General features: G+C 48.8%; 1 protein-coding gene and 1 long non-coding RNA gene across 2 annotated transcripts in view; both read right to left on the bottom strand.

Moving 5' to 3' along the window:
* Positions 1 to 3: 3 nt before the first annotated feature.
* LOC118383026 (myosin-11-like) overlaps positions 4 to 27,287 on the bottom strand; it is a gene marked incomplete at its 3' end in the record, with an annotated part of 58,676 nt that continues 31,392 nt past the window's right edge. The window contains 19 exon segments of the mRNA XM_052506844.1: positions 4 to 105; positions 2,099 to 2,203; positions 4,872 to 5,078; positions 6,773 to 6,917; positions 8,770 to 8,914; positions 10,271 to 10,338; positions 10,563 to 10,734; positions 10,970 to 11,093; positions 11,359 to 11,496; positions 13,363 to 13,569; positions 15,217 to 15,348; positions 15,661 to 15,798; positions 20,904 to 20,973; positions 21,103 to 21,224; positions 21,358 to 21,551; positions 22,732 to 22,846; positions 23,913 to 24,086; positions 24,315 to 24,488; positions 25,711 to 25,863. Coding sequence (XP_052362804.1) covers positions 4 to 105; positions 2,099 to 2,203; positions 4,872 to 5,078; positions 6,773 to 6,917; positions 8,770 to 8,914; positions 10,271 to 10,338; positions 10,563 to 10,734; positions 10,970 to 11,093; positions 11,359 to 11,496; positions 13,363 to 13,569; positions 15,217 to 15,348; positions 15,661 to 15,798; positions 20,904 to 20,973; positions 21,103 to 21,224; positions 21,358 to 21,551; positions 22,732 to 22,846; positions 23,913 to 24,086; positions 24,315 to 24,488; positions 25,711 to 25,863 — 2,685 coding nt within the window.
* On the bottom strand, positions 9,347 to 10,253 carry LOC127922894 (uncharacterized). The gene is made up of 3 exons (XR_008112760.1): positions 10,137 to 10,253; positions 9,897 to 10,016; positions 9,347 to 9,816 (listed from the first exon to the last, which is right to left on the bottom strand). It is a non-coding gene; the product is annotated as an uncharacterized LOC127922894 (long non-coding RNA).

The raw sequence follows: 27,287 nt of genomic DNA, 5'->3' as shown, positions 1-27,287 counted from the left end.
TGTCTCTTCCTCCAGCTGTTCTAGAAGGTTGTTCCTGTCTTCCTCTGTCTGGCGAAGACGACCTGACAGGTTCAGCTTCTGACGAGTCTCCTCTGACAACAACTCCTGGAGGGGGAGGGGAGAGAGGAGGAGAGGGGGAGGGAGAGGATGGGGAGAGAGAGGAGGAGAGAGGGGGGAGGGAGGAGAGGGGGAGGGGGGAGGAGGAGAGGGGGGGGGGGAGGAGGAGAGGGGGAGGAGGGGGGGGAGGGGAGGAGGAGGAGAGGGGGAGGAGGAGAGGAGGGGGAGAGAGGAGGAGAGAGGGAGAGGGAGGAGAGGGGGAGGGGGGAGGAGAGGGGGGGAGGAGAGGAGGGGGAGAGGGGGAGGGAGGGAGGGGGAGGGAGGATAGGGGGAGGGGGAGAGGGGGAGGGAGGGGAGAGGGGGAGAGAGGGGGAGGGAGGAGAGGGGGGGGGAGGGGAGGGGAAGGGGAGGAGAGAGGGGGGAAGGGAGGAGAGGGGGAGGGGAGAGAGGAGGAGAGGGGGAGGAGGGGGTAGAGGTGGAGAGGGGGGAGAGAGGGGAGGGGAGAGAGGAGGAGAGGGGGAGGAGGGGGTAGAGGTGGAGAGGGGGTAGAGAGGGGGAGGAGGAGAAAGGGAAAGAGGAGGAGGGGAGAGAGGAGGAGAGGGGGGAGAGAGGGGAGGGGAGAGAGGAGGAGAAAGGGAGAGAGGGGGAGGAGAGAGAGGAGGAGAAAGAGAGAGAGGGGAGAGGGAAACCGATAAACATAAACAGGTTGTGGTAGTGTGTTGTCGTTCACTTTAGCCTCAAACTTAAAATGACTTAAAAAACAAAGTATTAGAAAGGGGGGCAACTGAAAAATAAACTCTATTTATCTGTCACTCCGATAAGGTTTCCCTGTCAGCTGAACATCCCATATCTATTCAGTCTTTCCCCTACCAGTTGTTCTGTGAAGTAAGTCAGAGAGTCCTGTAGGTCTGAGTCCTGTAGGTCTGAGTCTCACCTGAGAGTCCTGTAGGTCTGAGTATCACCTGAGAGTCGTGTAGGTCTGAGTCTCACCTGAGAGTCCTGTAGGTCTGAGTATCACCTGAGAGTCCTGTAGGTCTGAGTCTCACCTGAGAGTCCTGTAGGTCTGAGTCTCACCTGAGTCCTGTAGGTCTGAGTCTCACCTGAGTCCTGTAGGTCTGAGTCTCACCTGAGAGTCCTGTAGGTTTGAGTCTCACCCGAGAGTCCTGTAGGTCTGAGTCCTGTAGGTCTGAGTCCTGTAGGTCTGAGTCTCACCCGAGAGTCCTGTAGGTCTGAGTCTCACCCGAGAGTCCTGTAGGTCTGAGTCTCAACCGAGAGTCCTGTAGGTCTGAGTCTCACCCGAGAGTCCGGTAGGTCTGAGTCTCACCTGAGAGTCCTGTAGGTCTGAGTCTCACCTGAGAGTCCTGTAGGTCTGAGTCTCACCTGAGAGTCCTGTAGGTCTGAGTCCTATAGGTCTGAGTCCTGTAGGTCTGAGTCCTGTAGGTCTGAGTCTCACCCGAGAGTCCTGGAGGTCTGAGTCTCACCCGAGAGTCCTGTAGGTCTGAGTCTCACCCGAGAGTCCTGTAGGTCTGAGTCTCACCCGAGAGTCCTGTAGGTCTGAGTCTCACCCGAGAGTCCTGTAGGTCTGAGTCTCACCTGAGAGTCCTGGAGGTCTGAGTCTCACCCGAGAGTCCTGTAGGTCTGAGTCTCACCTGAGAGTCCTGTAGGTCTGAGTCTCACCTGAGAGTCCTGTAGGTCTGAGTATCACCTGAGAGTCCTGTAGGTCTGAGTTTCACCTGAGAGTCGTGTAGGTCTGAGTCTCACCTGAGAGTCCTGTAGGTCTGAGTCTCACCTGAGAGTCCTGTAGGTCTGAGTCTCACCTGAGAGTCCTGTAGGTCTGAGTCTCACCCGAGAGTCCTGTAGGTCTGAGTCTCACCTGAGAGTCCTGTAGGTCTGAGTCTGACCTGAGAGTCCTGTAGGTCTGAGTCTCACCTGAGAGTCCTGTAGGTCTGAGTCTCACCTGAGAGTCCTGTAGGTCTGAGTCTCACCTGAGAGTCCTGTAGGTCTGAGTCTCACCTGACAGTCCTGTAGGTCTGAGTCTCACCTGAGAGTCATGTAGCTGGGACCCCAGACTGACCAGGTCTTTACACAGTTTAATGTTCTTCCCCTCCACCTCATTCAGCAGACCGCTCACACTGTCCAACTCAGACTGGAACAGAGGGATGAGAGAACAAGTGGATGAGAGGAGAAGGGGATGAGAGAAGAAGGGGATGAGAGAAGAAGTGGATGAGAGAAGAAGTGGATGAGAGAAGAAGGGGATGAGAGAAGAAGGGGATGAGAGAAGAAGTGGATGAGAGGAGAAGTGGATGAGAGAAGAAGGGGATGAGAGGAGAAGGGGATGAGAGAAGAAGGGGATGAGAGAAAAGAGTAGCAGGTTGTCACAAACATGAAATAATAAATGATGATGTCATCATGTGAATAAAAACACACCAAAATCCGCTCCTTCATCCCCAGGTCCTTGCTGTAAAACCACAATAGGTTCTCACTTACCAGGTAAACATCAGGGGTAAGCAGACGCCATAGTGTTCAATGACTGTTTCTGGGCTGTTGTTTAGCGTTCTCAGATGGGTCACCCATACATAGAGGACAGTTGTACTGAGGACAACCCCCTGCTCAACACCCATACATAGAGGACAGTTGTACTAAGGACAACCCCCTGCTCAACACCCATACAGTTGTACTGAGGACAGTTGCTCACACCCATACATAGAGGACAAGGACAACCCCTGCTCAACACCCATACATAGAGGACAGTTGTACTGAGGACAACCCCCTGCTCAACACCCATACATAGAGGACAGTTGTACTGAGGACAACCCCTGCTCAACACCCATACATAGAGGACAGTTGTACTGAGGACAACCCCCTGCTCAACACCCATACATAGAGGACAGTTGTACTGAGGACAACCCCCTGCTCAACACCCATACATAGACAGTTGTACCAACCCCCTGCTCAACACCCATACATAGAGGACAGTTGTACTGAGGACAACCCCCTGCTCAACACCCATACATAGAGGACAGTTGTACTGAGGACAACCCCCTGCTCAACACCCATACATAGAGGACAGTTGTACTGAGGACAACCCCCTGCTCAACACCCATACATAGAGGACAGTTGTACTGAGGACAACCCCCTGCTCAACACCCATACATAGAGGACAGTTGTACTGAGGACAACCCCCTGCTCAACACCCATACATAGAGGACAGTTGTACTGAGGACAACCCCCTGCTCAACACCCATACATAGAGGACAGTTGTACTGAGGACAACCCCCTGCTCAACACCCATACATAGAGGACAGTTGTACTGAGGACAACCCCCTGCTCAACACCCATACATAGAGGACAGTTGTACAACAACCCCTGCTCAACACCCATACATAGAGGACAGTTGTACTAAGGACAACCCCTGCTCAACACCCATACATAGAGGACAGTTGTACTAAGGACAACCCCCTGCTCAACACCCATACATAGAGGACAGTTGTACTAAGGACAACCCCCTGCTCAACACCCATACATAGAGGACAGTTGTACTAAGGACAACCCCCTGCTCAACACCCATACATAGAGGACAGTTGTACTAAGGACAACCCCCTGCTCAACACCCATACATAGAGGACAGTTGTACTAAGGACAACCCCCTGCTCAACATTTTGTCACGAAAAGATGCTCGACTATGCATGGCATTGACAGCCTTGGAAAGACACAACGCTGACGTTTCCAAAACTGCAAAGATATTATCTGTGAGTGCCTCAGAACTAATGCTACAGGCGAAACCAAGATGAAACTTCAAACAGGAAATGAACAGGATTTTTGACGCCGTGTTTACTAACGTCTCCTTATATGGCTGTGAATATGCTGTGAACGTTCATCCAAGATGTCTGCAGCATTGTGGCGTATTTGTAGGCATATCATTGGAAGATTGACCATAAGAGACTACATTTGCCAGGGGGCCGTCCGGTGCCCTTTGTCTAAATCGGTGCGTAATTCCCAGTGGGCAACCATTGTACCTTGCGTTACAGAAGGAGACTCATACTTCCAGGAACGATACATCATTGAAGAGATATGTGAAAAACACCTTGAGGATTGGTTCTAAACAACGTTTGCCATGTTTCAGTCGATATTATGGAGTTAATTTGGAAAAAAGTTTGGCGTTTGGATAACTGAATTTTCTTTTTTTTTTGGTAGCCAAACGTGACGCACCAAACGGACCGATTTCTCCTGCACAAAAAATATTTCAGGAAAAACTGAACATTTGCTATCTAACTGAGAGTCTCCTCATTGAAATCCGAAGTTCTTCAAAGGTAAATGCTTTATTGAATGTTTTTGCTGGTTTTTGTGAAAATGTGGCCTGCTAATGCTAACGCTAAATGCTAACGCTAAATGCTCATGCTAAATGCTAACGCTAAATGCTAGTTTGCTATGGTAGAGAAGCATATTTTTGAAAATCTGAGATGACAGTGTTGTTAACAAAAGGCTAAGCATGAGAGCTAGCATATTGATTTCATTTCATTTGCGATTTTCATGAATAGTTAACGTTGCGTTATGGTAATGGACTTGAGGCTGTAGTCATGATCCCGGATCCGGGTTGGCTCGACGCAAGAAGTTAAAAAAGTTTAACTAATTTCCACTTCAGAGTTTCAGACTTGATTTTCCCTTACGAAAAATGTATCAACCCCTACTAAAATGTCCATGAATTAGAATCCACATAATAATTCCAATTTCCTGTTGCAGCGGGATTATTTTCCTGCTGTAGCAAACTGGTTCAAATTAAGATCCTACATCTGTAGCCAGTGTACCCTACTCACGGTCAACTTAGAGACTCGTTCTCCCAGCTCCCCCCTCTGTCTCTCGCTGTCGTTGTAGCGCGACTGCAAGTCTGACAGCTGACCTTCGACCTTCTTCCTCTTGTGCTCCACCTCCTGCTTGGCGTTGGCCAATGAGTGGAGGTCTGCGCTGAGGTCAGATGACTCCTTCTCCAATCCCTGCTTAGCCTTCTCCAGACTGGCTCGCACCTGGGGAGAGAAGGGAGGGTTGGGAGAGACGGGAGGGTGTGAGGAGTGGGGAGGGACAGGAAGGGTGGAGGGAATGAGGGAGTGGAGAGAGACGGGAGGGTGGAGGGAATGAGGGAGTGGGGAGAGAAGGGAGGGTGGAGGGAATGAGGGAGTGGGGAGAGAAGGGAGGGTGGAGGGAATGAGGGAGTGGGGAGGATGGAGGGAATGGGGGATTGGGGAGAGAAGGGAGAGAAGGGAGGGTGGAGGGAGTGGGGAGAGAAGGGAGGGTGTGAGGGAGTGGGGAGGGACAGGAAGGTGTGAGGAGTGGGGAGAGACGGGAGGGTGGAGGGAATGAGGGAGTGGAGAGAGACGGGAGGGTGGAGGGAATGAGGGAGTGGAGAGAGAAGGGAGGGTGGAGGGAATGAGGGAGTGGGGAGAGAATGGAGGGTGGAGGGAATGAGGGAGTGGGGAGGATGGAGGGAATGAGGGAGTAGGGAGAGAAGGGAGGATGGAGGGAATGAGGGATTGGGGAGAGAAGGGAGGGTGCAGGGAGTGGGGAGAGAAGGGAAGATGGAGGGAATGAGGGAGTGGGGAGAGAAGGGAGGTTGGAGGGAATGAGGGAGAGACGGGAGGGTGTGAGGGAGTGGGGAGAGAAGGGAGGGTGGAGGGAATGAGGGAGAGAAGGGAGGGTGTGAGGGAGTGGGGAGAGACGGGAGGGTGTGAGGAGTGGGGAGAGACGGGAGGGTGTGAGGGAATGAGGGAGTAGGGAGAGAAGGGAGGATGGAGGGAATGAGGGAGTGGGGAGAGAAGGGAGGTTGGAGGGAATGAGGGAGTGGGGAGAGAAGGGAGGTTGTAGGGAATGAGGGAGTGGGGAGAGAAGGGAGGGTGGAGGGAATGAGGGAGTGGGGAGAGAAGGGAGGGTGGAGGGAATGAGGGAGTGGGGAGAGACGGGAGGGTGGAGGGAATGAGGGAGTGGGGAGAGAAGGGAGGGTGGAGGGAATGAGGGAGTGGGGAGAGAAGGGAGGGTGGAGGGAATGAGGGAGTGGGGAGAGAAGGGAGGGTGGAGGGAATGAGGGAGTGGGGAGAGAAGGGAGGGTGGAGGGAATGAGGGAGTGGGGAGGAGGGAGGGTGGAGGGAATGAGGGAGTGGGGAGAGAAGGGAGGGTGGAGGGAATGAGGGAGTGGGGAGGATGGAGGGTGGAGGGAATGGGGAGAGAAGGGAGGGTGGAGGGAATGAGGGAGTAGAGAAAGAAGGGAGGATGGAGGGAATGAGGGAGTGGGGAGAGAAGGGAGGGTGGAGGGAATGGGGGAGAGAAGGGAGGGTGGAGGGAATGAGGGAGTGGGGAGAGAAGGGAGGGTGGAGGGAATGGGGGAGAGAAGGGAGGGTGGAGGGAATGAGGGAGTGGTGAGGATGGAGGGTGGAGGGAATGGGGAGAGAAGGGAGGGTGGAGGGAATGAGGGAGTAGGGAGAGAAGGGAGGATGGAGGGAATGAGGGAGTGGGGAGAGAAGGGAGGGTGGAGGGAATGGGGGAGAGAAGGGAGGGTGGAGGGAATGAGGGAGAGACGGGAGGGTGTGCGGGAGTGTGTATACTTTGTGTGTGTGTGTGTGTGTGTGTGTGTGTGTGTGTGTGTGTGTGTGTGTGTGTGTGTGTGTGTGTGTGTGTGTGTGTGTGTGTGTGTGTGTGTTCCCATGCAGGCATCAGGTGTGTGTGTTACCCTCTTGGCCTGCTCCAGTTGTTCAGACAGTTCCTCAACAGTCTGTGTGTGTTTCTGTCTCATCTCCTGGACCTGAGCTTCATGGTTCCTCCCTTCCTCCTCCATCACCTTCTTCAACATGGCAACCTCCTGCTCTCGCTTCGTCCTGGAGAACACAACACACAGCAACCATCAGTGTGTGTCCCAATTGGAGCCGCACCGTAGTTCCTGCTGTGCAGCGGTGGAATCCAGTGGTGTCCTCTAGAGGTCACTAGAGGTCAAACTGAGACCGTATGGTCAGGATGTGGTGTCCTCTAGAGGTCACTAGAGGTCAAACTGAGACCGTATGGTCAGGATGTGGTGTCCTCTAGAGGGTCACTAAAGGTCAAACTGAGAGCGTATGGTCAGGATGTGGTGTCCTCTAGAGGTCAAACTGAGACCGTATGGTCAGGATGTGGTGTCCTCTAGAGGTCACTAGAGGTCACTAGAGGTCAAACTGGGACCGTATGGTCAGGATGTGGTGTCCTCTAGAGGTCACTAGAGGTCAAACTGAGAGCGTATGGTCAGGATGTGGGGTCCTCTAGAGGTCACTAGAGGTCAAACTGAGAGCGTATGGTCAGGATGTGGGGTCCTCTAGAGGTCACTAGAGGTCAAACTGAGAGCATATGGACAGGATGTGGTGTCCTCTAGAGGTCACTAGAGATCAAACTGAGACCGTATGGTCAGGATGTGGTGTCCTCTAGAGGTCACTAGAGGTCTCTAGAGGTCAAACTGAGACTGTATGGTCAGGATGTGGTGTCCTCTAGAGGTCAAACTGAGACCGTATGGTCAGGATGTGGTGTCCTCTAGAGGTCAAACTGAGACCGTATGGACAGGATGTGGTGTCCTCTAGAGGTCACTAGAGGTCAAACTGAGACCGTATGGACAGGATGTGATGTCCTCTAGAGGTCAAACTGAGACCGTATGGTCAGGATGTGGTGTCCTCTAGAGGTCAAACTGAGACCGTATGGACAGGATGTGGTGTCCTCTAGAGGTCACTAGAGGTCAAACTGAGACCGTATGGACAGGATGTGATGTCCTCTAGAGGTCAAACTGAGACCGTATGGTCAGGATGTGGTGTCCTCTAGAGGTCAAACTGAGACCGTATGGTCAGGATGTGGTGTCCTCTAGAGGTCACTAGAGGTCAAACTGAGACTGTATGGTCAGGATGTGGTGTCTTCTAGAGGTCAAACTGAGACCGTATGGTCAGGATGTGGTGTCCTCTAGAGGTCACTAGAGGTCAAACTGAGACTGTATGGTCAGGATGGGGTGTCCTCTAGAGGTCACTAGAGGTCAAACTGAGACTGTATGGTCAGGATGTGGTGTCCTCTAGAGATCACTTGAGGTCAAACTGAGACCGTATGGTCAGGATGTTGTGTCCTCTAGAGGTCACTTGAGGTCAAACTGAGACCGTATGGTTAGGACATGGTGTCCTCTAGACGGTCACTAGAGGTCAAACTGAGACTGTATGGTCAGGATGTGGTGTCCTCTAGACGGTCACTAGAGGTCAAACTGAGACCATTTGGTCAGGATGTGGTGTCCTCTAGACGGTCAGTAGAGGTCAAACTGAGACCGTATGGTCAGGATGTGGTGTCCTCTAGAGGTCAAACTGAGACCGTATGGTCAGGATGTGGTGTCCTCTAGAGGTCAAACTGAGACCGTATGGTCAGGATGTGGTGTCCTCTAGAGGTCACTAGAGGTCAAACTGAGACCATATGGTCAGGATGTGGTGTCCTCTAGAGGTCAAACTGAGACCGTATGGTCAGGACACTAGAGGTCAAACTGAGAGCGTATGGTCAGGATGTGGTGTCCTCTAGAGGTCACTAGAGGTCAAACTGAGACCGTATGGTCAGGATGTGGTGTCCTCTAGAGGTCAAACTGAGACCGCATGGACAGGATGTGGGGTCCTCTAGAGGTCACTAGAGGTCAAACTGAGACCGTATAGTCAGGACGTGGTGGTGACCGTGACTTGACCGTACCGTAGCTCCTGCTGTGCGGCGGTGGTGTCCAGAGTGTCTTCCAGCTCAGACCTCAGAGCGTTCAGCTCCTCTCCCAGGTCTCTGCAGGCTGCATCAGCCCTCCTCCTGGCAGCCCCCTCTGACTCCAGGTCCTCCTGGATCTCACCTAGTGATCACACACACACACACACACACACACACACACACACACACACACACACACACACACACACACACACACACACACACACACACACACACACACACACACACACACACACACACACACACACACACACACACGTGACCAGAGAACACTCACTGCTACCCTAACCTTAACCACACTGCTAACCTTAATGCCTAACCTTAACCACACTGCTAACCCTAACCTTAACCACACTGCTAACCCTAACCATACTGCTAACCTTAACCACACTGCTAACCCTAACCTTATCCACACTGCTAACCATAACCTTAACCACACTGCTAACCCTAACCATACTGCTAACCCTAACCTTAACCACACTGCTAACCCTAACCTTAACCACACTGCTAACCCTAAACTTAACCACACTGCTAACCCTAACCCTAACCACACTGCTAACCCTAACCACACTGCTAACCCTAACCTTAACCACACTGCTAACCCTAACCTTAACCACACTGCTAACCTTAATGTCTAACCTTAAATTAAGACCAAAAAACTACATTTTTTCCCAGTAATTTTTACAATAAAGACAATTTAGACTTTGCAGTTTGCCTATCTAGCAGAAATCGTTCAGTTCTGCCTCAAGGACGAGACTCATCCCAATCAACGCTCAGTTCTACCTCAAGGACGAGACTCATTCCAATCAACGTTCAGTTCTACCTCAAGGACGAGACTCATCCCAATCAACGCTCAGTTCTACCTCAAGGACGAGACTCATCCCAATCAACGCTCAGTTCTACCTCAAGGACGAGACTCATCCCAATAAACGCTCAGTTCTACCTCAAGAACAAGACTCGTCCCAATCAACGCTCAGTTCTACCTCAAGGACGAGACTCATCCCAATCAACGCTCAGTTCTACCTCAAGGATGAGACTCATCCCAATAAACGCTCAGTTCTACCTCAAGAACAAGACTCGTCCCAATCAACGCTCAGTTCTACCTCAAGGACGAGACTCATCCCAATCAACGCTCAGTTCTACCTCAAGGACGAGACTCATCCCAATCAACGCTCAGTTCTACCTCAAGGACGAGACTCATCCCAATAAACGCTCAGTTCTACCTCAAGAACAAGACTCGTCCCAATCAATGCTCAGTTCTACCTCAAGGATGAGACTCATCCCAATCAACGCTCAGTTCTACCTCAAGGATGAGACTCATCCCAATAAACGCTCAGTTCTACCTCAAGGACGAGACTCATCCCAATCAACGCTCAGTTCTACCTCAAGGACGAGACTCATCCCAATCAACGCCAACCTGCTACCTTTGACCCTTGCGGGTGTCTTTTGGGACACCCTCCCTTGACATGGATCTCACCTAGCAACCCCTCCAGCTCCCTGACACGACGCACCGCAGCAACACATGCAGCAGACTCCTCTTCCAACCTGACAGAGAGAGAGAGAGAGAGAGAGAGAGAGAGAGATTTAGGGCATGAGAAATAATAGCTATTTTATGTGTGTAGATATGCCTAATAACGGTTAGGATTGTCAACGTAGAGTCTACAGTCTCTCTCAACTCTTTCACTCTTTGTCAAGTGTGTTCATATGTTCCTGGATAATAAAGCTACTGATTGAAGATAGTTCATCCCTGATGATCTGGGATTGATTACCTGGCCTGTGTGGCCAGTAGCTCCTCCTCCTTGGCGGCGAGCTGTGCTCTGAGCTCGGCTAGCTGGGCCTGCAGGTCGGCCAGCTGCTCCTGGAGATCAGCCAGCTCTGTCTCCAGCTTCCTCTTGGCCTTCTCCACATCCTGCCTGCCCTTCTCCTCCTTCTTCATACGCACTGAGGAAGAGGAGGAGGAAAAGGGAAAGGAATCGTCATCATCATCTATAGCAGAAGTAGACTGATGCATTCTTGGAGAGTGTGTAAGCTTTGTTCAACTTTATCCCAGTCCTAACACACCAGATTCAACCAATTAAGGTCTAAATGAAAGACAGATAATTGGCTGATTACTGACTGACTGATTGATGCCAGGGGTGAGGGGTCAGGGGTTAGAGGTCAGAGGTGAGTAACTCACCCTCCAGGTCTGAGATCATAGACTCATGTTTGTTCTTCAGCTTGGTCAGGTTTTTAGACTTCTCCTCTTCCTCAGCCAGGTTAGAGCTGGAGTCTGCTATTCTCTCCTCCAACAGTTTACGCTCCTGAAGAACAACGGATAAAAGAGAGAAAGGTCAGGGTTCAGAGGTGAGGGGTCAGGGACTGTGCTATTCTCTCCTCCAACAGCTTAGGCTCCCGAAGAACAACACACAGCAGGGAGAAAGGTTAATCAGAGGTCAGAGGTGAGGGTTCAGGGAGTGCTACATGCTTCTTCAACAGCTCAAGTTGCTGAGGAACAGGAGAACAGGGAGGAAGATCGGTGGGTGGGTAGGTGGGTGAATGGTGAGACAGGGGTGGAGAACAACACACCTTGAGTAGTTTGTTATTCTGGTCCTCCATGATGACAACGTCCTCCTCCAGTTTCTTGACCTTCCCCTCAACAGTCACCTTCTCCAGCTGCAGCTTCTGACGAGAGTCCTCCTCCTCTGACAGGTGGGCCTCCATGGCCTAAAACACAGAGAGGAGAAAGGGATGAAGAGGAGAGAGAGAGAGGGACAGGGAGGGGCAATAATATATAGGATAAGAGTTTGTGTGTTTTCTGTTCCCAAATATAATGTTTTAATAAAGGTTAGGTGATACAATCACAGTGTTTCAACCCACATGGTCTCTCACTCCACCTGACCCACAACAGGGCCTCCACCTGACACACAACAGGGCCTCCACCTGATCCACAACAGGGTCTTCACCTGACCCACAACAGGGCCTCCACCTGACCCACAACAGGGCCTTCACCTGACCCACAACAGGGCCTCCTTCACCTCACCCACAACAGGGTCTCCACCTGACCCACAACAGGGCCTCCACCTGACCCACAACAGGGCCTCCACCTGACCCACAACAGGGCCTCCACCTGACCCACAACAGGGCCTCCACCTGACCCACAACAGGGCTCCTTCACCTGACCCACAACAGGGCCTTCACCTGACCCACAACAGGGCCTCCACCTGACCCACAACAGGGCCTCCACCTGACCCACAACAGGACCTCCACCTGACCCACAACAGGGCCTCCACCTGACCCACAACAGGGCCACCTGACCCACAACAGGGCCATATGACCCACAACAGGGCCATATGACCCACAACAGGGCCATATGACCCACAACAGGGCCATATGACCCACAACAGGACCTCCACCTGACCCACAACAGGGCCATATGACCCACAACAGGGCCATATGACCCACAACAGGACCATATGACCCACAACAGGACCATATGACCCACAACAGGACCTTCACCTGATCCACAACAGGGCCATATGACCCACAACAGGGCCATATGACCCACAACAGGACCATATGACCCACAACAGGGCCATATGACCCACAACAGGGCCATATGACCCACAACAGGGCCTCCTCCACCTGACCCACAACAGGGCCATATGACCCACAACAGGGCCATATGACCCACAACAGGGCCTCCTCCACCTGACCCACAACAGGGCCATATGATCCACAACAGGACCATATGACCCACAACAGGACCATATGACCCACAACAGGACCATATGACCCACAACAGGACCTCCTCCACCTGACCCACAACAGGGCCATATGACCCACAACAGGGCCTCCTTCACCTGACCCACAACAGGGCCATATGATCCACAACAGGACCATATGACCCACAACAGGACCATATGACCCACAACAGGGCCATATGACCCACAACAGGACCATATGACCCACAACAGGACCATATGACCCACAACAGGGCCATATGACCCACAACAGGGCCATATGACCCACAACAGGGCCATATGACCCACAACAGGACCATATGACCCACAACAGGACCATATGACCCACAACAGGACCATATGACCCACAACAGGACCATATGACCCACAACAGGACCTCCACCTGATCCACAACAGGACCATATGACCCACAACAGGACCATATGACCCACAACAGGGCCATATGACCCACAACAGGACCTCCACCTGACCCACAACAGGGCCATATGACCCACAACAGGGCCTTCACCTGACCCACAACAGGGCCATATGACCCACAACAGGACCATATGACCCACAACAGGGCCATATGACCCACAACAGGACCATATGACCCACAACAGGGCCATATGACCCACAACAGGACCTTACATCTATACCAGTCTATGGATTAGTGCAGTCAATCCACCATCCCCTAAACTTCAGCATTTCCCAACCAGAAGTCAATGTACCCGGTAATATCCATATTAGCATTTCATGCCAAAGTTTCTGATTTTGTCCATTTTGACTCATCACTGATATACCAGAGTTGAAAAGGTCATCGCTCGGTAGCCATTTTGGATCTGCCCACCTGTAGTTGCTGCTGCATGTCCTTCCTCTCCTGCTGCAGCTGTGTGGCTCTCTCCTCCTCTTCCTCCAGCCGCGACTCCATCTCATGGAGCACCTCCTCCAGCTCCTGCTTCTTGACCTCCAGACGAACCCTCATCTCCTCTGCCTCAGCATACAACTCTGTCTCCGCCTGAAGCTTCTGCTCCAGTTTAGCTCGCTCCTCTACTACCTAGAGAGAGAGAGAGAGAGAGTGTGTGTGTGTGTCTCCACCTCACCTGTGTGTGTGTGTCTCCACCTCACCTGTATGTGTGTGTGTGTGTGTGTGATGTGTGTGTGTGTGTGTGTGTGTGTGTGTGTGTGTGTGTGTGTGTGTGTGTGTGTGTGTGTGTGTGTGTGTGTGTCTCCACCTCACCTGTGTGTGTGTGTGTGTGTCTCTACCTCACTTGTATGTGTGAGTGTGTGTGTGTGTGTGTGTGTCTCCACCTCACCTGTGTGTGTGTCTCCACCTCACCTGTATGCGTGTGTGTGTGTGTGTGAGTGTGTGTGTGCGTGTGTGTGTGTGTGTGTGTGTGTGTGTGTGTGTGTGTGTGTGTGTGTGTGTGTGTGTGTGTGTGTGTGTGTGTGTCTGTTACCTGTGTGCGTGTGTGTGTGTCTCTGCCTCACCTGTGTGTGTTTGTGTGTGTCTCTACCTCACTTGTATGTGTGAGTGTGTGTGTCTCCACCTCACCTGTGTGTGTGTCTCCACCTCACCTGTGTGTGTGTGTGTGTGTGTGTGTGTGTGTGTCTCTGCCTCACCTGTGTGTGTGTCTCCACCTCACCTGTGTGTGTGTGTGTGTGTGTGTCTCCACCTCACCTGTGTGTGTGTCTCCACCTCACCTGTGTGTGTGTGTGTCCACCTCACCTGTGTGTGTGTGTGTGTGTGTGTGTGTGTGTGTGTGTGTGTGTGTGTGTGTGTGTGTGTGTGTGTCTCTACCTCACTTGTGTGTGTGTGTGTGTGTGTGTGTGTGTGTGTGTGTGTGTGTGTGTGTGTGTGTGTGTGTGTGTGTGTGTCTGCCTGTGTGTGCGTGTGTGTGTGTGTGTGTCTCTACCTCACTTGTATGTGTGTGTGTGTGTGTCTCTGCCTTACCTGTGTGTGTTTGTGTGTCTCTACCTCACCTGTGTGTGTTTGTGTGTGTCTCTACCTCACCTGTGTGTGTTTGTGTGTGTCTCTACCTCACCTGTGTGTGTGTGTGTGTGTCTCTACCTCACTTGTATGTGTGTGTGTGTCTCTACCTCACTTGTATGTGTGTGTGTGTGTGTTACCTGTGTGTGTTTGTGTGTGTCTCTGCCTCACCTGTGTGTGTGTGTGTCCACTTCATGTGTGTGTGTGTGTGTGTGTGTGTGTGTGTGTGTGTGTGTGTGTGTGTGTGTGTGTGTGTGTGTGTGTGTGTGTGTGTGTGTGTGTCTCACTCGTGTGTGTGTGTGTGTGTCTCCACTTCATGTGTGTGTGTGTCTCCACTTCATGTGTGTGTGTGTGTGTGTCTCTACCTCACTTGTATGTGTGAGTGTGTCTCTACCTCACTTGTATGTGTGTGTGTGTGTCTCTGCCTTACCTGTGTGTGTTTGTGTGTGTCTCTGCCTCACCTGTGTGTGTTTGTGTGTGTCTCCACTTCACCTGTGTGTGTGTGTGTCTCCACTTCATGTGTGTGTGTGTGTGTGTGTGTGTGTGTGTGTGTGTGTGTGTGTGTGTGTGTGTGTCTCACTTCGTGTGTGTGTGTGTGTGTCTCCACTTCATGTGTGTGTGTGTCTCCACTTCATGTGTGTGTGTGTGTGTGTGTGTGTGTGTGTGTGTGTGTGTGTGTGTGTGTGTGTGTGTGTGTGTGTGTCTCCACTTCACCTGTGTGTGTTTCTGGGAGATCTCCTTCAGTTCCACCTGGCTCTTCTGAGCCAGATCCTTGGCAGACTTCAGCTCCTCCTCCTTCTGACCCATTTCTTCTTCCTGTCGCGTCACCTGGAGGAGGGGCTTCACCTGCGGGACGACCAATCAACGTTTACATAAGAGCTGCCATCAAATCAACCAATCAAAACGAAGATAAACTCAACAAGTGATGGATGTGGCAGAACATCAACATGTGTGTGTGTGTGTGTGTGTGTGTGTGTGTGTGTGTGTGTGTGTGTGTGTGTGTGTGTGTGTGTGTGTGTGTGTGTGTGTGTGTGTGTGTGTATGTGTGTGTGTGTATAGATGTGTGTGTGTGTGTGTGTGTGTGTGTGTGTGTGTGTGTGTGTGTGTGTGTGTGTGTGTGTGTGTGTATATATAGATGTGTGTGTGTGTGATGTGTACCTTGGTGAACAGCCTCCACCACTGCCAGTTCTTCAGGACCAGGTAGACGGCACAGTTCCTCTGAATCACCTTCATAGCAGTCAGCTGGGCCTGACGCTGACTAAACGCTCTGTGGACAGAAGTCTCATCAGAGTGTGTCTGCTATCATGTTACACTAACCTACTGGCAACACTGTTACACTAACCTACTGGCAACAACACTGTTACACTAACCTACTGGCAACACTGTTACACTAACCTACTGGCAACAACACTGTTACACTAACCTACTGGCAACACTGTTACACTAACCTACTGGCAACACTGTTACACTAACCTACTGGCAACACTGTTACACTAACCTACTGGCAACAACACTGTTACACTAACCTACTGGCAACACTGTTACACTAACCTACTGGCAACAACACTGTTACACTAACCTACTGGCAACACTGTTACACTAACCTACTGGCAACACTGTTACACTAACCTACTGGCAACACTGTTACACTAACCTACTGGCAACAACACTGTTACACTAACCTACTGGCAACACTGTTACACTAACCTACTGGCAACACTGTTACACTAACCTACTGGCAACAACACTGTTACACTAACCTACTGGCAACACTGTTACACTAACCTACTGGCAACACTGTTACACTAACCTACTGGCAACACTGTTACACTAACCTACTGGCAACACTGTTACACTAACCTACTGGCAACAACACTGTTACACTAACCTACTGGCAACACTGTTACACTAACCTACTGGCAACACTGTTACACTAACCTACTGGCAACACTGTTACACTAACCTACTGGCAACACTGTTACACTAACCTACTGGCAACACTGTTACACTAACCTACTGGCAACACTGTTACACTAACCTACTGGCAACACTGTTACACTAACCTACTGGCAACACTGTTACACTAACCTACTGGCAACAACACTGTTACACTAACCTACTGGCAACACTGTTACACTAACCTACTGGCAACAACACTGTTACACTAACCTACTGGCAACACTGTTACACTAACCTACTGGCAACACTGTTACACTAACCTACTGGCAACACTGTTACACTAACCTACTGGCAACAACACTGTTACACTAACCTACTGGCAACAACACTGTTACACTAACCTACTGGCAACACTGTTACACTAACCTACTGGCAACACTGTTACACTAACCTACTGGCAACACTGTTACACTAACCTACTGGCAACACTGTTACACTAACCTACTGGCAACACTGTTACACTAACCTACTGGCAACAACACTGTTACACTAACCTACTGGGCAACACTGTTACACTAACCTACTGGCAACACTGTTACACTAACCTACTGGCAACACTGTTACACTACTGGCAACACTGTTACACTAACCTACTGGCAACAACACTGTTACACTAACCTACTGGCAACACTGTTACACTAACCTACTGGCAACACTGTTACACTAACCTACTGGCAACACTGTTACACTAACCTACTGGCAACAACACTGTTACACTAACCTACTGGCAACAACACTGTTACACTAACCTACTGGCAACACTGTTACACTAACCTACTGGCAACAACACTGTTACACTAACCTACTGGCAACACTGTTACACTAACCTACTGGCAACAACACTGTTACACTGACCTACTGGCAACACTGTTACACTAACCTACTGGCAACACTGTTACACTAACCTACTGGCAACACTGTTACACTAACCTACTGGCAACAACACTGTTACACTAACCTACTGGCAACACTGTTACACTAACCTACTGGCAACAACACTGTTACACTAACCTACTGGCAACACTGTTACACTAACCTACTGGCAACACTGTTACACTAACCTACTGGCAACACTGTTACACTAACCTACTGGCAACAACACTGTTACACTAACCTACTGGCAACACTGTTACACTAACCTACTGGCAACAACACTGTTACACTAACCTACTGGCAACACTGTTACACTAACCTACTGGCAACACTGTTACACTAACCTACTGGCAACACTGTTACACTAACCTACTGGAAACACTGTTACACTAACCTACTGGCAACAACACTGTTACACTAACCTACTGGCAACAACACTGTTACACTAACCTACTGGCAACACTGTTACACTAACCTACTGGCAACACTGTTACACTAACCTACTGGCAACAACACTGTTACACTAACCTACTGGCAACACTGTTACACTAACCTACTGGCAACACTGTTACACTAACCTACTGGCAACACTGTTACACTAACCTACTGGCAACAACACTGTTACACTAACCTACTGGCAACAACACTGTTACACTAACCTACTGGCAACACTGTTACACTAACCTACTGGCAACACTGTTACACTAACCTACTGGCAACACTGTTACACTAACCTACTGGCAACACTGTTACACTAACCTACTGGCAACACTGTTACACTAACCTACTGGCAACACTGTTACACTAACCTACTGGCAACACTGTTACACTAACCTACTGGCAACACTGTTACCTAACCTACTGGCAACAACACTGTTACACTAACCTACTGGCAACACTGTTACCTAACCTACTGGCAACAACACTGTTACACTAACCTACTGGCAACACTGTTACACTAACCTACTGGCAACACTGTTACACTAACCTACTGGCAACACTGTTACACTAACCTACTTGTTACACTAACCTACTGGCAACAACACTGTTACACTAACCTACTGGCAACACTGTTACACTAACCTACTGAACAGTTACACTAACCTACTGGCCAGGTCAACACTGTTACTTATCTGGAGAACCTACTGGCAACAACACTTTATCACTAACACCTTTACATAACCTACTGACACCTTTATCCTATGGCAACACTGTTTATATAACACCTTTATCACAACACCTTTACACTAACCTACACCAACACTGTTATCCAACACCTTACACTATCAACACTGTTACACTAACCTACTGGCACACCACTTTATCACTAACACCTTTATCTACTGGCAACAACACTGTTACACTAACCTACTGGCAACACTGTTACACTAACCTACTGGCAACAACACTTTACACTACACCTACTGGCAACACTGTTACACTAACCTACTGGCACCTTTACACTGACCTACTGGCAACACTGTTACACTAACCTACTGGCAACACTGTTACACTAACCTACTGGCAACACTTTACACTAACCTATGGCAACACTGTTACACTAACCTACTGGGTTACACTAACCTAACACACTTTACACTAACCTTGGCAACAACACTGTTACACTAACCTACTGGCAACAACACTTTACACTAACCTACTGGCAACGCTACCTCACGGGTGTAATGTGTCTGCTATCATGGTTGTGGGCGCTAGGCACCTGTCTGCTATCATGCTGCTGTGGGCGCGACTGGCAACGCTACCTTTATCACTGGCAACAACACCTCCTTTATCATAACACCTTTATCTGTGGGCTTTATCTGGCAACCTTTATTTACACTAACCTACTGGCAACAACACTGTTACACTAACCTACTGGCAACACTGTTACACTAACCTACTGACAACACTTTATCAGACACCTTTATCATCATGCTGCTGTGGGCGCTATAACACCTTTATCACGGGTGTAATCTGCTAACATGCTGCTGTGACACCTTTATCAACTAACACCTTTATCGGACACTGTTATCCTAACCCTTTATCAACACTACCTCACCGGTTATCTGCTATCATGCTGCTGTGGGCGCGACTGGCAACACCTTTATCGTGACACCTTTATCACTAACACTGGCAACAACACTGTTACACTAACCTACTGGCAACACTGTTATAACCTACTAACACCTTTATGTGTGACACCTTATCCTAACACCTTTACATAACACCGTTCTGGGCTAACACCATCTTATCGTGACACCAGATTTATGCCATCTGGAACACCACCTTTATCATAACACCTTTATCCAAACACCTTTATCGTGACACCTTTATCCAAACACCTTTATCGTGACACCTTTCAACACAAAGGTCCCTTTAGAATAACTCTTTACTTATCCAGAACTAAGGTAGAAACATTTGTCCTATTTAGTTCATTGCTCAACTTTAGCTTTTCTAAAAAGTGCAGGTTCAAATGTGCCAAAAGGTTTTTAGGCTCAGTGACTGTATCAGTTAGATCAACTCAGACGTTTCAGTTAGATCAACTCAGACGTTTCAGTTAGATCAACTCAGACGTTTCAGTTAGATCAACTCAGACGTTTCAGTTAGATCCACTCAGACACCTTTCAGTTAGACACAACTCAGACGTTTCAGTTAGATCAACTCAGACATTTCAGTTAGATCAACTCAGACATTTCAGTTAGACACAACTCAGACGTTTCAGTTAGATCAACTCAGACGTTTCAGAAGATCAACTCAGAACGTTTCAGTTAGAAACAACTCAGACGTTTCAGTTAGATCAACTCAGACGTTTCAGTTAGATCAACTCAGACGTTTCAGTTAGATCAACTCAGACGTTTCAGTTAGATCAACTCAGACGTTTCAGTTAGATCAACTCAGACGTTTCAGTTAGATCAACTCAGACGTTTCAGTTAGATCAACTCAGACGTTTCAGTTAGATCCACTCAGACGTTTCAGTTAGATCCACTCAGACGTTTCAGTTAGATCAACTCAGACGTTTCAGTTAGATCAACTCAGACGTTTCAGTTAGATCAACTCAGACGTTTCAGTTAGATCAACTCAGACGTTTTCAGTTAGAACAACTCAGACGTTTCAGTTAGATCAACTCAGACGTTTCAGCTAGATCCACTCAGACGTTTTCAGTTAGATCAACTCAGACGTTTCAGTTAGATCCACTCAGACGTTTTCAGTTAGATCAACTCAGACGTTTCAGTTAGAACAACTCAGACGTTTCAGTTAGATCAACTCAGACGTTTCAGTTAGATCAACAGACATTTTCAGTTAGATCCACTCAGACGTTTCAGTTAGATCCACTCAGACGTTTTCAGTTAGAACAACTCAGACGTTTCAGTTAGATCAACTCAGACGTTTCAGTTAGATCAACAGACATTTTCAGTTAGATCAACTCAGACGTTTTCAGTTAGATCCACTCAGACGTTTTCAGTTAGATCAACTCAGACGTTTCAGTTAGATCAACTCAGACGTTTCAGTTAGATCAACTCAGACGTTTCAGTTAGATCACTCAGACATTTTCAGTTAGATGAAATCACCATTAGTTGACAAGCCTGTTTCCCGTCCATGAAACCCTTTGGGATGCAGTTGGCTGCTAGGATCTCATAGCTACAAGAAGAGGAAGAGGAAGAAGAGGAAGAAAGAGAGGAAGACAGAAGGAAGAGAACAGGTTGTTATGTGTTAACTACACAGACACAATCGTGGTTCCTTAACGTTGGTGTTAGAACGTTCTCTCACCGTTGTCGGAACTCTTGGAACACGATGCGGTTGGGGAAGCCCTGTCTGCAGATACGGATCCCTTCCAGAACCCCGTTACACCTCAACTGTTCCAGAACCAGGTTGGCATCCAGCTTCCCTGCCTACACACACACACACACAGGAACAATGAGGGAGAGAGAGAGGGATCAGAGGTGACTCAAGAGAGAGGAGATGAATTGATGAAACGTATATAAATAGCGGTAAGTGTTTTGGGTAAGGGGGATAGTGTCCTACCCTCTTCTCGTGGTTGGGGATGATACAGCGTATGAAGTTGGGCTGTGTGTTGTTCAACGTGGTCATCAGTTTGCCCAGGGATTCCTTGTAGAGCTGACCCACTGTCCTGAACATGCCCTTCTTAGACTTGGTGGCGCTGGGGGCCGAGCTCTCTGACATCTTGGTAATGGTCTCCAGACCCACCACATGGTCCACTGGAAACAGAACAGGGATTATTCATGATCTCTGAGAAGAGAGGCTAGGGGGGGGAAAGGTGAGAGGGAGGGAGAAAGAGGAGGAGATGAAAGAGAGAGGGAGGGAGAAAGAGGAGGAGATGAAAGAGAGAGGGAGGGAGAAAGAGGAGGAGATGAAAGAGAGAGGCAGGGAGAAAGAGGAGGAGATGAAAGAGAGAGGGAGGGAGAAAGAGGAGGAGATGAAAGAGGAGAGGAAAGAGAGATGAAAGAGAGGGAGAAAGAGGAGGAGATGAAAGAGAGAGGGAGGGAGAAAGAAAGGAGGAGATGAAAGAGAGAAAGGAGAGGGAGGGAGAAAGAGGAGGAGATGAAAGAGAGAGGGAGGGAGAAAGAGGAGGAGATGAAAGAGAGGGAGGGGAGGAGATGAAAGAGAGAGGGAGGGAGAAAGAAGGAGATGAAAGAGAGGGCAGGGAGAAAGAGGAGGAGATGAAAGAGAGAGGGAGGGAGAAAGAGGAGGAGATGAAAGAGAGAGGGAGGGAGAAAGAGGAGGAGATGAAAGAGAGAGGGAGGGAGAAAGAGGAGGAGATGAAAGAGAGAGGGAGGGAGAAAGAGGAGGAGATGAAAGAGAGAGGGAGGGAGAAAGAGGAGGAGATGAAAGAGAGAGGCAGGGAGAAAGAGGAGGAGATGAAAGAGAGAGGGAGGGAGAAAGAGGAGGAGATGAAAGAGAGAGGGAGGGAGAAAGAGGAGGAGATGAAAGAGAGAGGGAGGGAGAAAGAGGAGGAGATGAAAGAGAGAGGCAGGGAGAAAGAGGAGGAGATGAAAGAGAGAGGGAGGGAGAAAGAGGAGGAGATGAAAGAGAGAGAGGGAGGGAGAAAGAGGAGGAGATGAAAGAGAGAGGCTGGGAGAAAGAGGAGGAGATGAAAGAGAGAGGCAGGGAGAAAGAGGAGGAGATGAAAGAGAGAGGGAGGGAGAAGAACAGGTGACAGGCGAGAAGGAGAGACTGAATACTTTAGAATACTGAAGAATACTGATAGGAGTACAGTAAAGTGAATCTGTAGTAGACCAACTGTGCTTGCATCCTAAATAGGACCCTATTCCTTATATACAGTGCACTACTTTTGACCAGAGTGCTATGGGGCCTGGTCTAACGTAGTGTACCACTTAGGGAACAGGGTGCCATTTTGGGACGCTTCCTGCGGCTCACCATCCTTCCAGAGGTCCTGTATGAAGGGGTTGGATGAGTTGTTGAGGAGAGCCGTCACGTTGTCATTCAGAGGGTCCATGTTCTTAGTCAGCCAGTTGGCCCCGTTGTAGTCCACCTATAACACAACCACAATACAACCATAACACAACCACAACACAACCATGTTCTTAGTCAGCCAGTTGGCCCCGTTGTAGTCCACCTATAACACAACCACAATACAACACAACCATAACACAACCACAACCATGTTCTCCGTCAGCCAGCTGGCACTGTTGTAGATCACCTACTGTATAACACAACCACAACACAACATAACCACAACCACAACACAACATAACCACAACTCAACATAACCACAACACAACATAACCACAACACAACATAACCATAACCACACACAACATAACCACAACACAACATAACCACAACCACAACACAACACAACACAACCACAACCACAACACAACATAACCACAACTACAACACAACACAACCACAACACAAAATAACCACAACCACAACACAACATAACCACAACTACAACACAACATAACCACAACACAACATAACCATAACCACAACACAACATAACCACAACACAACATAACCACAACCACAACACAACACAACCACAACCACAACCACAACACAACATAACCACAACTACAACTACAACATAACCACAACACAACAAACATAACCACAACACAACATAACCACAACACAACATAACCACAACTACAACACAACATAACCATAACCACAACACAACCATGTTATTAATCAGCCAGCTGGCCCTGTTGTAGACCACCTACATATAATCTCATCTCACCCTACCAGCCTAGTGGAGAACTCTTCAGACAGAAATATATAATCTCATCTCACCCTACCAGCCTAGTGGAGAACTCTTCAGACAGAAATATATAATCTCATCTCACCCTGCCGACCTAGTGGAGAACTCTTCAGACAGAAATATATAATCTCATCTCACCTTGCCAGCGTAGTGGAGAACTCTTCAGACAGAAATCCTACCAGCCTAGTGGAGAACTCTTCAGACAGAAATATATAATCTCATCTCACCCTGCCAGCCTAGTGGAGAACTCTTCAGACAGAAATATATAATCTCATCTCACCCTACCAGCCTAGTGGAGAACTCTTCAGACAGAAATATATCATCTCACCTTGCCAGCGTAGTGGAGAACAGAGAAGGCAGTCTTGTCTTTGAGTGATTTGGGTTTGGAGAACTTGCAGTGGGACGTGTGTGTGTTCATCAGCTTCTCAACGAAGGACAAGTCTGTGGCTTTAGGGAACCAGCACTCCTCATCCAACAGAGCCAAGATACCTGGAGGATTGTTCTAGAAGGGTGGGGGGGGGTTAGCAGAGCTACAGTTTAGAGAACCTGCAGAGCTACAGTACCGGGGTAGTCCCATCCGAGCCAAGATATGTGCAGGGCTGCAGGTCCAATGTGTACAGTATGTGTGTGTCTGTGTGTGTGTGTGTGTTACCGGTCTCTCGATGAGCTCGATGCAGGGCTGCAGGTCCAATGTGTACAGTATGTGTGTCTGTGTGTGTGTGTGTGTTACCGGTCTCTCGATGAGCTCGATGCAGGGCTGCAGGTCCAGGCCGAAGTCTATGAAGGCCCAGTCGATCCCCTCTCTCTTGTACTCCTCCTGCTCCAGGATGAACATGGTGTGGTTGAACAGCTGCTGCAGACGCTCGTTGGTGTAGTTGATGCACAGCTGCTCAAACGAGTTGTCCTGAGGAGAAGGAGAAGGTAGTGGTTTACACAGAGCTACAGTACCGTGGTAGTTCCTGAGGAGAAGGTACATAGTGGTTTACACAGAGCTACAGTACCGTGGTAGTCCCTGAGGAGAAGGTACATAGTGGTTTACACAGAGCTACAGTACCGTGGTAGTCCCTGAGGAGAAGGTACATAGTGGTTTACACAGAGCTACAGTACCGTGGTAGTCCCTGAGGAGAAGGTACATAGTGGTTTACACAGAGCTACAGTAGTGGTAGTCCCTGAGGAGGGTAGTCCCTGTACCGTGGTAGTCCCTGAGGAGAAGGTACATGTGGTTTACAGGAGAAGGTACATAGTGGTTTACACAGTACCGTGGTAGTCCTGAGAGCTACAGTATTGTGGTAGTTCCTGAGGAGAAGGTACATAGTGGTTTACACAGAGCTACAGTACCGTGGTAGTTCCTGAGGAGAAGGTACATAGTGGTTTACACAGAGCTACAGTACCGTGGTAGTTCCTGAGGAGAAGGAGAAGGTACATAGTGGTTTACACAGAGCTACAGTACCGTGGTAGTCCCTGAGGAGAAGGTACATAGTGGTTTACACAGAGCTACAGTACCGTGGTAGTTCCTGAGGAGAAGGAGAAGGTACATAGTGGTTTACACAGAGCTACAGTACCGTGGTAGTTCCTGAGGAGAAGGAGAAGGTACATAGTGGTTTACACAGAGCTACAGTACCGTGGTAGTCCCTGAGGAGAAGGTACATAGTGGTTTACACAGAGCTACAGTACCGTGGTAGTTCCTGAGGAGAAGGAGAAGGGAGAGATGGATGTGAACATAGAGGTACTGCTCACCTCATAGTCCTGTACATCAAGTCTGCATCCCAATTGACATCCTATTCCCTATTTAGTGCACTACTTTGACCAGGGTCGTAGGGGTGTTTCTAATTGTGGGATAATAATAATCATAGTAGTTAATGTTCTGGGGAAATGTCCCTTTTGGGAGGTAGATGGGGCTCCCAAATCGCTACATTTACCCATTTTAAAATTTCAGTAATATAGCAGATGCTCGAATCCAGAGTGAATTACAGTCGTGGCTGCGTCATTTTATTTTACCGGTCCTCCATGGGAATCGAACCCACAACCTTGGCGTTGCGATGCGCCATGAGCTACCAACTGGCCTCACGGGACCCCTGCTGAATTCCCTTCTCTGTCAATTTAAAGAGGATGCTCCTCAATCTCACCTCAAAGATTTCGAAGCCAGCGATGTCTAGGATCCCCAGGAATGATGCTCCTTTACGTTTGGCCTTATCCAGAGTCTTATTCACCCTGGCCAGGATCCACCTGAACAACCGCTCATACATGGCCTTCGCTAGGGCCTCGATGGCAAAGTCAGCCTGGGGGAGGGGGAGAGGGGGAGGGAGGGGGAGAGAGGGAGGGAGGGAGGGAGGGGGAGGGAGGAGGGAGGGAGGGAGGGAGGGAGGGAGGGAGGGAGAGAGGGGGAGGGAGGGGGAGAGGAGAGGGAGGGGGAGAGGGGGAGAGAGGGAGGGGGAGGGAGAGGGAGGAGAGAGGAGAGGGGAGGGAGAAGGAGAGAGGGAGGGAGAGAGGGAGGGGGAGGAGGGAGGGAGGGGGAGAAGGAGAGAGGGAGGGGGAGAAGGAGAGAGGGAGAGAGGGAGGGAGGGGGAGAGAGGGAGAGGGAGAGGGAGAAGGAGAGAGGGAGAAGGAGAGAGGGAGGGGGAGAAGGAGAGAGGGAGGGGGAGAAGGAGAGAGGGAGACAGTGAGTGTGTGAACCGTCATCTTGTCTGCCTCCACGTACAGTCCTGTCTCTGACTAAAGCTTCTCCTAGAGAAGGGCTATGTACTATAACTACTTATGGCTTCAGATACATTACATGTTGCCATTATACATTATATGTTGCCAAATCTAGAATAGAATAGAGTAGAATACAATGGACTAGAGAATAATAAAATAGAGTTGAATAGAATAGAGTAGAATATAATAGATTAGAGTTGAGTTGAGTAGAGTAGAATACAATAGACAAGAGAATAATAAAATAGAGTAGAGGAGAATAGCGTTGAGTAGAGTAGAATAGAATTGAATAGAATAGAGTAGAATATAATATATTAGAGATGAATAGAGTAGAGTACAGTTAAATATGGTAGATTAGACTAGAGTAGGGTAGAATAGAGTATAATATAATAGATTAGAATATATATTATAGTAGAATATAATAGATTAGAATACAGGAGAATATAATAGATTAGAATAGAGTAGAATATAATAGATTAGAGTAGAATAGAGTAGATTAGAATAGGGTAGAGTTGAATAGAACAGAGTAGAATAGTGTAGAACATAATAGAACATAGAGTAGTAGAACATAGAGTAGAACAGAGTAGAATAGAGTAGAATATAGGAGAGAAGACTAGAGTAGAACATAATGGTTGATTAAAGAGAAGAAAGGAGTTTAATAGAATAGAGTAGATCAGAGTAGTGTATATTTGAATAAAACAGAATAGAGTAGAATAGAATAACAGAATAAAGTAGAGTAGAATAGAGTACATTAGAATAGAGTACATTAGAATAGAGTAGAACTTAATAGAATGGAGTCAAACAGAGTTTAATAGAATAGAGTAGAGTTGAATAGAATAGAGTAGAGTTGAATAGAGTAGAGTAGAGTTGAATAGAATAGAGTAGAGTTGAATAGAATTGGGTAGATTACAGTAGTTTAGAGTCTAATATAATAGAGTAGAATAAAATAGAATAGAATAGAGCAGAATATACTATAGTTGAATAGAACAGAGCATAATACAACATAATAAAG

The sequence above is a fragment of the Oncorhynchus keta genome, unplaced genomic scaffold (genome assembly GCF_023373465.1).
Source record: "Oncorhynchus keta strain PuntledgeMale-10-30-2019 unplaced genomic scaffold, Oket_V2 Un_contig_27582_pilon_pilon, whole genome shotgun sequence".
NCBI lineage: Eukaryota > Metazoa > Chordata > Actinopteri > Salmoniformes > Salmonidae > Oncorhynchus > Oncorhynchus keta.
This window is presented reverse-complemented; position numbering and strand designations above follow the sequence as displayed.